An 11,148-nucleotide genomic window follows, 5' to 3' on the forward strand; every position below is an offset into this window, starting at 1 on the left:
CCCACACACACACACACATACATACACATTAACACATCCGGATAGCAGCAGCTCAATCTGCTAAAATGAAAGTTCAGCTCGCTCAAAGTGTGTCATCTGCACCTTTTGCACTCCGGATGAGCAACCTTGCGTCATTTCACATTTCGCTCCCAACCTTTGATTGACTCGGATCCAAAAGTCTTGAGCATCGTGCGTGAAAATTAAAGGTCTGTTCGTGCCTCCGCCAGCCCTCAGAGGAATGTTTGGCGCGGCGGCGTCAAACTCGATTAAATGCCGCCACATTTACAGCCTCGTGGAGACGACGCCCCCCAGAGTGCAGTTCGGTTTTTGACATGATAACAACATCTGTCTGCTTTTTTTTTTTTTTTTACGCACAGACAGACAGAAAAAAGAACAGATGGCAGAGATTGGCCTCAAAGTGAGTCGGTGAATAACAGCGGAGACCTAATATGTTCAGAATAACCCAAATATTACACAGACAACACATTGTGAATCTTGTCATGACTTTGCAGGGGACCGAATTCCACACTGCATCCATCTGGGCTCCATGAGATACCAACATCACATTGATGCTGTTTGGCTGCCATAAACTTCACAGCCTGGTTTGTGGGTGTTTTGTGGATTCTTTCTTCTAAAGTCTGACACCTGGACCCAAAGGCCTGTGCACATCACCCCTTATTTTGTGAGCTATAATTGAAAGAAATGTATTTTCAGCTTACTCCGCCTGCTCAGGATGTGTGAGTCCAGTGTGAGCAAGTGACCCTCCAGGAAGTGGCTTCACTTTGCCCCCACCCATATAACCAAAGGGGAAACACATAACTTTTCCGTAACTGTATAGCCCGACAGACAGGGTGGTAACTCAGACATTATATAAGAGAAATGCCACTGCACAGGAAACTATGAGACGGGGTTGCAAACACCTGATCGAAGACGATAAACAAACTCACCTGGAAAACCTTCTAAAAGGGGCGATAGTCAATTAAACAAAGTGAGGTTCGACACAAAGTTATAAACGAGGGGTAATTTGCAGGAAAAAACATAAATTTACATCAATGTGTTATTACAAATGAATGTAAACGCAAATGTGGAATTTCTGTCTTTTATCCAATCTGTGGCAAGTCTGTCTCACAGGAAAAGCAATGTTTTAGTCTAGAGGGAGAGGAAGTGTTTGTTGGAAACGTAAATCTGCAGTTGGGCTTCTGTCAAAAGTGGAGAGAGAAAAAAAAACATTGGTATAAAGAGTGCAAAGGAATATTTGAAGTAAACTTTTCAAACGTGGTGCGATTTATCTCAAGCTACCGGCATCCGGACTGTATCGCAGTAGCTGCTCCTCAGTGGACAGGGAGTGTTTGAACCGGTCTATTCTGTCTCCAACAACTGCAGAGTCACTCAGTCAATCATGCTTTTACCGCACCCACCCTCCACACACACACACACTGAATGCCACCCCCACCTCTCTCTCTCTCTCAGGCAGTTGAAACTGGAACCTCCGACAGCTGAATCAAGGGTTGGCAACAGGCATGAGACAGTGACAGGATTTAGAACACAAGGCTGTGGCCAATGGAGGACTGGTAAAGGAAATGCATTATGACACATCAAGACACTGCAATAACCAGACTTTGTCATGTACATAAATTAAACATCCTAGTCATTGCACTTTTCTTCTTACCCCCCCACCACCCCCCCGCCCCACTTTTTTGAGCTGAATGCTTCCTGATTTCAGTGAAACACAGTCAGGCCCAAACACACAATTTAAATTCTCAACAGGTACCCGACCTTGATACCAAGCTGCAAGCTAGTTTTACTGCTAATATCCAGTTTGTCACTACTTTTGTTTATTTGTTGTCATGGACTAATCGGCCAACTCAGCCAAAGGCCCAACACTGGAAATCCAAACTGACCATATGGCCTCGTATTGCATTGACCTCAACGTTCCACAATCTGGAAATCAATTCCAAACACAGGAGACAATGTTTGGTAGCCCACTCACACGACCTCACAGACATTTACTGAGACTTTACAGTGTGTTGTAAGGACATTTTGAGATGATTTCTGAAAGACGTTGGGATCAGGATCCTCGGAAGGAATGTCTTGGGTTTCACTTGGATGAAAGTGGTATTTGGATTCTATTGCTGCTCCTACTTTAGAGTTTTTAAGAAGTTGAAGGGATAACCAGGAACAAGCTCCCAGGTTCATCTTTGATGTGTCATCCTCCACCCTCTACGATTTGATATGCCCCTTGAGTGTTGGGTCTGGATTCAAAATGGTGGCGTTATGAGAAAAGGGTGTGGTGGTGGTGGGGGGGGGGGGGGGAGTGGGAGGTGGCAGCACCACAGCTGTGGGAGTGGAGAGGAGGGGTCGAGAACTCGTCTATAAATAGCTGCCCTGTGTGCCCAGCAGTCCTTCACATCTCCTCTCTCCCAGTTGCCCAGTGGGACAGTTGGGTCTCAGCGCCTCCAGACAACCAAACAACCCATCCGCCTGCAGCCATGAGCAAGTCCTACTCCTCCTCTGCCCAGTCGGCCTCCTCCTACCGCCGCACCTTTGGCTCCGGCGTGGGCTCGACCCCCATGTCCTCCCTCTTCTCCACCCACGGCGGCGCGGGCGGCCGCAGCTCCGCGTCCAGCCACATGTCCTCCCGTGTCTACGAGGTCAGGGGCGCCAGCCTCCCGTCCTACTCCAGCTTCCGGGGGTCCTCAGGCGCCGGCGGAGCGGGCCTGGGCGCCTCCAGCGCCGTGCGCACCTACTCCGGGGAGAAGCTCGACTTCAACCTGGCCGACGCCATGAACCAGGACTTCCTCAACACAAGGACCAATGAGAAGGCCGAGCTGCAGCACCTCAACGACCGCTTCGCCAGCTACATCGAGAAGGTGCGCTTCCTGGAGCAGCAGAACGCGGCGCTGACGGTAGAGATCGAGAAGCTGAGGTCCCGCGAGGGGCCCGGTCGCGTGGCCGAGATGTACGAGGAGGAGATGAGGGAGCTGAGGAGGCAAATCGAGGCCGTGTCCAACCAGCGCGCCCGGGTCGAGGTGGAGAGGGACAACCTGGGCGACGACCTGCAGAAACTCAAGCTCAGGTGGGTAAGACTGAAGTCAAATAGGCAAATCTGTGTCTGTGAAAGAACTTCTAGGCAAAGAATTCTCACCAGCAGAGGAAGGTCAAGAGGTCTACTTATCTAATTCAAGAGGCTCTGACTTTTCTTTTTAATGCCCTTTTAAAACTCAAAACCCTGTCAGCGAGTCATGACAAAGTGATCTTTTGACTCACTGGTATTAAAATGATAGTAAAGTGACAGAAAGTGTGGCAAAAACAAAAAAAGGGCTTGACCACCAAAAGTTAGCAGTTACTTCTCTACAAAAACAAAAAGTAGCTGAATGTCAGGAGAGAAAACCGGTTAAAAAAGAGAAAGAAAAAGAAAAGAAAAGAAAAAGAAAAGGGAAATCGATCGTTTTGCAAGGCCAAGCAGAGCAGAGTTGGGCCCAGGTGATTTTTTGTCCCCATCGGGTTTCTCGTCTGATTTGCTGCGATGGGAAGCAACGGGAGTTTTGAGACCGTCCCCACTTGGATGACCTCGCCGTCCGCCGGCGCTGTGCAGAAACGCTTCATAATTTATTCACGGGAGACATAAGGCGGGAAAATAAAGGAGGACGCATGCGTTTAGAGTGAAAAAGAGAGCGCGGCAGCGAGCGATGTAGCTCTGAAACGTCTATTTGTAGCTTCTAGGTCACTTCTTTGTATTTGGAATTTCTGTCACAGCAACTGCGGGCAGTGGTGCTTATAGCCCACTGCTCCACCCCCCCCACCCCCCATTTAAAGGGCGGCTTTGAGGGAAAAGCGCCTCGGACCCTGCCGCTGGTGCGTGCACGTTCACGCTGCGGTACGGGGAGTCTGCAGGTGGTGTCAGTGAGAACGACACGCTGGAATCACAAGAATCTTTATCAGCTTCTCACAGTGAAGTTGCAAAAAGAATTTCCTTTTCCATATTCTGCCCGCAGGTGCGAAGTGCAAATCTAATTCTGGAGGAGCGAAGGGCAGACCTCCGAGGACCTTTATCGCTGCTAGATTTCTGACTCTTGACAGACCGACGGCAGCTGCGGCTTTAGAATGCGACCGTGGCCGTGTGTGTATGTGTGTGTGGAAGTGAGGGGCCAATAGATGCTAAACTCTGATGTTCCATTGTCTCGTCACGTCTATTCTTATCAATTCGCTGCCTGCCAAAACGGAGCAGGAGGCCGAGCGGCCGGGAAAGTGCGCTGCGCTAACTGGTTCATCCCTTTGATAAACTGGCTCCCCGGTGGGAAGGTGTTGCCATATTCACTTTAATCTCTCTGTCTCGCTCTTCAGACTGCAGGAGGAGATCCACCAGAAGGAGGAGGCTGAGAACAACCTGTCTGCTTTCAGAGCCGTATGTCTCTATTTCTGTCTTCTTCTTCTTCTAAAAAACGACTTTATCTTCGACCCGCTGCCTTTCAAAGTGCTTCAGAAAAAGCGTTGCATCCATCCTCGTCCTTCTTCTGTACCATCAACCTTCACCTCTGACCTTTACTCACTGCTGCCACTCACTGTGATTGCTTCCAGGATGTGGACAACGCCACACTGGCCAGGCTGGACCTGGAGAGACGCATCGAGAGCCTGCAGGAGGAGATCGCCTTCCTCAAGAAGATCCACGAGGAGGTTTGTGCTCAGAATCAACTGACTCTCCACTCTGCATGCGGGAGCCACTGTGTTAGTTCTACTGTAGCTTATACCAAGAAGTATTAAAATGGTATTTAAAAGGCACTGACACATGTCGGCACAGGTTAGGTCCACCCCTGTCACTTTGTCCATTCGGAATCAACTTTGACCTCCTGTAAATGCTGAAGCGATGATTCGGCGAAAGCAGGCTGTCAGCTGTCCCGCATGTCTGGATGTGTTTGTGAGGGGGAGGAAGGCGTGCCTGGGAACAGTTGCTTGGCTATTTATATCCTTTGATTGAACGAGGAGACAGCTGAGGGGGACTCAAGCTGGATGAGTTGAAACCTTTTCTTTGTAGCTTTTGATCAGCCGTAAAAGCAGGAAAAGCACCTAAAAAGTAGGGGGAAACTTGTGAAAGAGCTGCAGTGTGTCTTGAAATCGCGCTCCTACATCATGCCAACCTCCAGCTGAAAGACATTTGAGTCTATCCTAAGGTTTCGCTGGATTCCACCACCAATCAGATTCCATGTAGTTGTGACAAACAAAAATAGGAAACGAATGTTGCTAAGATTTGACGTAACTTCATCTCATTCTCGACTAAAAGTGCAAAATACATTGACCGTCTGTTGTGTCACTTGGCAGGAGATCCACGAGCTGCAGAGCCAGATGCAGGACACTCAGGTGCAGGTCCAGATGGACATGTCCAAACCCGACCTGACCGCCGCTCTCAGGGACATCCGCATGCAGTACGAGGGCATCGCGGCTAAGAACATCTCCGAGGCTGAGGAATGGTACAAGTCCAAGGTCAGATGCACAAACAGCACACAAATGCACACACCTGAGGGTGTTCTCCACCTAAACCCCCGCTCCGTCCTCCCTCTTAGGTGTCCGACCTGAACCAGGCTGTCAACAAGAACAACGACGCCCTGCGCCAGGCCAAGCAGGAGAGCATGGAGTACCGCCACCAGATCCAGTCCTACACCTGCGAGATCGACTCGCTCAAGGGCACGGTGAGCGAGCGAGATAGCGAGCGTCTGCTCCCCCGTCTGCTCTCCATCTGACACCCTGCAGCTCTCTCATCACTCGCGCTCCACTCCTCCTTCCTCTCCCCACGGCAGAACGAGTCCCTCCTGCGCCAGATGAGAGACATGGAGGACCGCATGGGCCGCGAAGGCTCCAGCTACCAAGACACCATCTCCAGGCTGGAGGCCGACATCGCCAAGATGAAGGTAACGGTCTCGGAGGTTCTCGGACAGGAAGCTAGAAAGTCGGCAGAACACCAAGTTGCTTATTAGCCACTTGATTGGCTGTTGTTTGGCATTATAGCACAATTTCTAGTTGGAAACATATTATTTGAGCACTGTTGGCGGGCGATACTAATGACAATGATGCATACTTGGTTTTTACAACATACACCAATCCTCGTTCGGGGCTTCCAAATAGAAAAGCCACTTGGCAAAAATCCCTCTCCTCCAACCATTGTTCTGTTTCCAATGGAAAAAAAAACATCCCGATTGGTTTTCCACGATAAATCTTTGCACTTTGTCTGTGTGAAGGACGACATGGCCCGTCACCTGAGGGAGTACCAGGACCTGCTCAATGTGAAGATGGCCCTCGACATTGAGATCGCCACCTACCGCAAGCTGCTGGAGGGAGAGGAGAGCAGGTGTGTGTTCTCGCCACTCTGGCCTGTCTCTAATCTGCGGTCCCGCTTCCCGGCCTTGGAAACGCTGAATTTTGCGTGTTTGCACTTTGCAGGATCACCACCACCGTGCCTCTGCAGTCTGCCTATTCCTCCATCGGATTCAGAGGTATGAGAAACCCTTCTCCCTCAGAAAAAAACTACTCCAAAATTTGCTGTCACATTCCAGAAGAGTCACTGTAGGATTAAAAAAAGGCTAATTATAGCTCGCTGCCGTGTATGGTGGTCGCTATTCTAAGGGTATTGCGTAGTCGCAGTGACCGGTCTGACCACTACTGGACAGTGTGTGAAACAATCGCTTGAATTTACAGTCCTCAGCAAGCCGTGGATTTAATAATGGCACAACTTAGCCCACTCACTTGCAGTAATAAGAGTCCAGTTATGCACTTAACCTCTGCCCACACCTCTTATTACTTCCCTCAGTGGCCACGTAAATGAAAAAGGGACTCATAATTACGAGTGATGTATTAAGCCAGGCGGTGATTGAGCAGTGTGTTTAATTTTAAGTGAGTCTGGGTTTTGCAGAAGTTAGGTCTTTGTTTTAGCCCCGCAGTCAGCCTGAAGAGCGTCCCATGAGTGTGCAAATTGTTATTTTGCATTTCCACCTCAATTTAGACGATTATTGCGAGACCTCACGCAACCTCAACAGTGTGATTGTATTGAGTGTTTTTTTTCCCTTCGCAGAGACCAGCCCTGAATCACAGCAGCAGCGTTCATCAGAGGTTCACTCTAAGAAGACTGTTCTCATCAAGACCATCGAGACCCGCGACGGAGAGGTCTGAGCCCGCATCACACACACACACACACACACACACACACACACACACACACACACACACACACACACACACACATGCATTTTTGTAATTTTGGTTCCTCTTGAATCACAACTATTATTTGCACTCTAATCCAGATGAGGTATGCGATCAACCAGGGCGCTAGCGCCCACTCTGTAAGTCCACCTTTCGAGTGCTTCACTGTAAATCACCCAGTTTGCTCACAGCTCTGGCAAACTGCAAGATTCTGAACTGACCGAGAGGAGAATCTCTTGGCAGGAGTCTCACATGCAAAGGCTTTTTAGTGAAGGTGATCTCTGAGATCTTGGAGTTTGCATTCTGTGCGAGCTGCTGCCGCGCTGCCGCGCTGCCACACTTCACCGCTTCTCTCCTCGCAGCACTCTGCTGAAAACAGCCTCACGTCTTCTTCGCAGCAGTCCGCACTCATTAACATGAACCGCTCGGGTTTTTTTTTCTTCGCCCCCCCTCCCCCCCCCCCCCCCGCCCCCCAACGTTTCTCACGATTCCTCTCCTCTCCTCCGCAGGTCGTCAGCGAGTCCACGCAGCACCAGGAAGACATCATGTAAACTGGAGAGGTCAATCTTATAGAGCTAATAAATACATACAAAATATAAATCAGAAAACAAACAAAAAAATACATACACTTTCTTACGACTAAAGATTTCGAGGAACCAATCCAACCAGTATCCATGTGAAGACACTGGCTTGTGTGCAACGTAAATGGGAAGGTGCAGTGTTGAGGCTCCGTGTCGAGCCTGGTTTCATTCCAGGAATTCTGATATATTTATGTTACCTTCCCTCTTTTTCCAAAAAATGCCGAATGAATTCATCTCACCTTGTCTGAGGGTGGAGAAAAAAAAAATCAATTTCAAGAGCAGAGTTTGAGTAGAACAACAAGATTTTGAAAAGCGGTGTCGGGGCGACTATCCACAGGGGAGCCGAGGAGGTGCAAGACGGATCGATGCGGCCCGAAGACCAGGGTCAACACGCCAACCTCCGCTGCCTCTTACTTCTTACCCAAGTATTTTCTCTGCAAATGTCCAAGTATGTGGCAAAAAATGGCTTTTATTCCTGTAGCGGATTCGCCGAAAGTGACTCGCCAGTCGTTTGAGTTTGAGGGGAAAGTCGTAGACTTGAGCGCCTGTTTTTTCCGAGAGGAAGTCAGCCGTGTTGGAGGTGTGAGCTCAGTAACGTGTGCTGGAGGGGTTGGATTGTGAGATTGTGGGTGACCTGAGATCTCCAATAAAGCTGTTTTGTTATTACCACTCGTCACTTGTCACTCCTCAATGTATTGCAATTACAGAAAAATAAAAACCCACACGTGCTCCGACCCACAGCATTTGCCAGCCCATGTGGATCATGTTAGCTTGCGACCAACAGGGCGCAGCCATCCTTTGTTAACTTTTAATTCATTTTTTTTTCCGTTTTTTGGTTTTGTCCATAAGAAAAATAGAAGTTGGAGCCCCTTTTGATTATCACTAGCAGCACTGGCCTCGGGGGCCGGGGAGGCTGAACAATGACTCGTTAATGAGCAGGCTGGCTCGGCTCGCGCCTTTTGTTTCCAGCGGAGAGCAGATTAGCGCCGTGGCGGAGAATTAAAGAGTCCGTGCAGTTTGTGTGTGAAGTCGCTGGGCTGAAAATGTCAGTGGCAGATTAAAGAAAAAAAAAAAAAAGTGGGAGTGGAAGGAGGAGGAGGAACGATATAGTGGAGGAGGAAAAGAGTGAAAGGGCCGCACAGCGAGGAGAAAAAAAAGCTAATGATACGACTATTTAGAGGCACAGAGGAAACGAGGCAAAGATTTAGTGCAGCTATTTGGTGGGAGGCACCGAGGGAGAGGAAATGAGACAAGAGCAATTTTTCCATGAAATTATTTAAGCTGTTTGTCAGAACTCCCTCCTCGCTGGAGACAGCGAGAAAAAGGGCACCGAGTTTCTCTGTTTTGACATCACGGCACCCCCTCATCAGTCCTCAGCCTTCAGGTCCCCCCCACCCCAAGGATTAAAAACTCCAGCCTGTTTTCTCATGCAGCCAAAAGATGCAGATGAGACGGCACTCGTCTCGCAAGCGGTGCCACTCGTCGTTATGTAACGGCCTCTCTGCGGCTCATTATTAAGCTGCGGCGCAAACGCAGCCTGAAACCTGCTGCCAGGACGCATCAGCACGTCGGCAGAGTGTAATTTAAAGAGAAGGACCACGTGCAGGCATGAACTCTAGAGGGCGGCCTCGCTGATCGCCGCTGAGCCCAGTTTGGACACTGCGGGGCACCCAGACGTTTTCATCATCTGCGCTTGGTGGAAGCCGAACTGCACAGATGTTGATGTTGAACATTAAAGACTATGCTGCTGATGTTGGTTCACATCACTGTCATTGCTACAAGGTCCCACCCACAATATAACACACTGCACCTGTTTGTCAATCCCTCACGGAAAGGAGTAAAATCCATCCTTTACGTCTGTAACTTCCCCACACAGTTCTGGAAATTAGCCCTATGTGATGTCACAAAGGGACCTGAAACCCAGTGACAACACCTCGCTCCACGGCCCTACGCTGGCTCGCTGCTGCTGAATTCAGAATGGAGACCTAACAATTAAGATGAAGTAGACTCGGTGGATAATAATTAACGTAAATCTATGTTTTTCAAGGATTTAAATTTACCACTGCATGTTATGTGTGTGTGTGTGTGTGCGCGTGTGTGTGTGTGCACGCACAGTGAAATAGTGGAACATTAAAGACATGACAATCTGCTTGCAGACTCACAAAGTTTATCTCATATTTAGGTCCATAATTCATGCTCAATAATAATAATAATAATAATAATAATAATAATAATAATAATAATAATAATAATAATAACATTAGAAGGTGTCCTTTGCAGGGTAGTGGAGAAATACATTTCAGAAGTCAGTTTCATTTTCAACATCACATGTTAAAAATCCAAGGTAAGAAACAGTGCATCCACTACCCCGCCAAAATAACGGCTGTACACAAAGTTAGAAGACGGCATAAAAGAAGTTGCATTAGAAAAAAAAATGCTGGTTAAATTATATAATAATTCATTGCGTAAAAATGAATGAGAAAAAAAAAGACATTTATAAATTATTTACAGTTCACTATCTACAAAATGAGTGTATCACATACATAGTCATCAGTTACAGGAGACAAAGTCATGAAGACAAAAATACTGCTTAAAAAATGGAAAATTTTAGTCAGTAATATTAATTACATCTCAGAAAGACATTGGTTACCGTCTGTTTTTTTTGTTTTTTTTAATAATCTGTCTGCCAAGACACTGATGACGCTACAAGTGCACAGCTGCAAAACCACCGAAAGGAAAAAAAAAGCTACAGCTAAATATTAGCGAGGTAACACTGACACAGAAGTAACTCAGCACAGAGCACGTCAAGAGGAGTAGAGTCGGTTGAAATGCCCTTTCAAAGCCCTTAACTGGATGGTGTAAACATAGAGAAGAAAGCGGGGGGGGATAAATCAATCAAAAATGTTCCATTGTTTCACAAAGACAACAAAGAACAACAGATTCAAAACAAAAGACTGTTGTTACTTTAGCTTGATTGTGTCTGGAGCACTCTGCGACCAAAACAAAACAATAAACTGGAAATATGAGGTTTTTCACAACAGTGACACGCTGAAACACTGACAAAGTGGAAACAGTTACACGGGGAATTCTCATGCAGTGAAGTGATTGGTCCTCTAGTGCCGAGCCCAGCACATCCTGCCAAGGATTCAGTATCGACTTTGAGAAGGAAGAAACTTCTGCAAGAAAACGCTCAAGTTCTTTATCTCTGTGCAATGTGGCCTTCAAAACTGGGTAACAATGGCAGTACCGGATGTTAAAATATAAGACAACTTGATTGACTGCACTAAAAATAATAATAACAAAAACAGTAATCATCAGGAAATCCGGGTCGTCTACAAGAAAACACCAATATTCACAGGGCATTTGCATGTAAAAGCGA

General features: G+C 47.6%; 1 protein-coding gene across 2 annotated transcripts; it reads left to right on the forward strand.

The window, feature by feature from the left end:
* Positions 1 to 2,403: 2,403 nt before the first annotated feature.
* Positions 2,404 to 8,440, forward strand: desma (desmin a). Of its 2 annotated transcripts, XM_076040015.1 has the most exons (11): positions 2,404 to 3,076; positions 4,345 to 4,405; positions 4,579 to 4,674; positions 5,317 to 5,478; positions 5,559 to 5,684; positions 5,793 to 5,903; positions 6,231 to 6,340; positions 6,433 to 6,485; positions 7,061 to 7,152; positions 7,290 to 7,328; positions 7,698 to 8,440. In XM_076040015.1, the coding sequence occupies exons 1-11, from the start codon at positions 2,490 to 2,492 to the stop codon at positions 7,737 to 7,739; spliced, it is 1,479 nt and encodes a 492-aa protein (XP_075896130.1). In that variant the 5' UTR covers positions 2,404 to 2,489; the 3' UTR covers positions 7,740 to 8,440. The 2 variants fall into 2 exon arrangements, with proteins under 2 accessions (XP_075896130.1, XP_075896131.1); XM_076040016.1 differs by lacking the exon at positions 7,290 to 7,328 and having other exon boundaries at positions 2,406 to 3,076.
* Positions 8,441 to 11,148: the final 2,708 nt, after the last annotated feature.

This window comes from Nelusetta ayraudi, unplaced genomic scaffold (genome assembly GCF_046127955.1).
Source record: "Nelusetta ayraudi isolate G7.1 ecotype Tasmania unplaced genomic scaffold, CSIRO-AGI_Nayr_v1 ptg000060l, whole genome shotgun sequence".
In the NCBI taxonomy this organism is placed as follows: domain Eukaryota; kingdom Metazoa; phylum Chordata; class Actinopteri; order Tetraodontiformes; family Monacanthidae; genus Nelusetta; species Nelusetta ayraudi.

Excerpts from the sequence above, each read along its gene's own strand:
- desma (XM_076040015.1), top strand. The coding sequence starts at position 2,490 with ATGAGCAAGTCCTACTCCTCCTCTGCCCAGTCGGCCTCCTCCTACCGC. Across the intron at positions 5,904-6,230 it reads CCGACATCGCCAAGATGAAG|GACGACATGGCCCGTCACCT; the intron begins GTAACGGTCTCG and ends GTCTGTGTGAAG. Across the intron at positions 7,329-7,697 it reads AGGGCGCTAGCGCCCACTCT|GTCGTCAGCGAGTCCACGCA; the intron begins GTAAGTCCACCT and ends TCTCCTCCGCAG.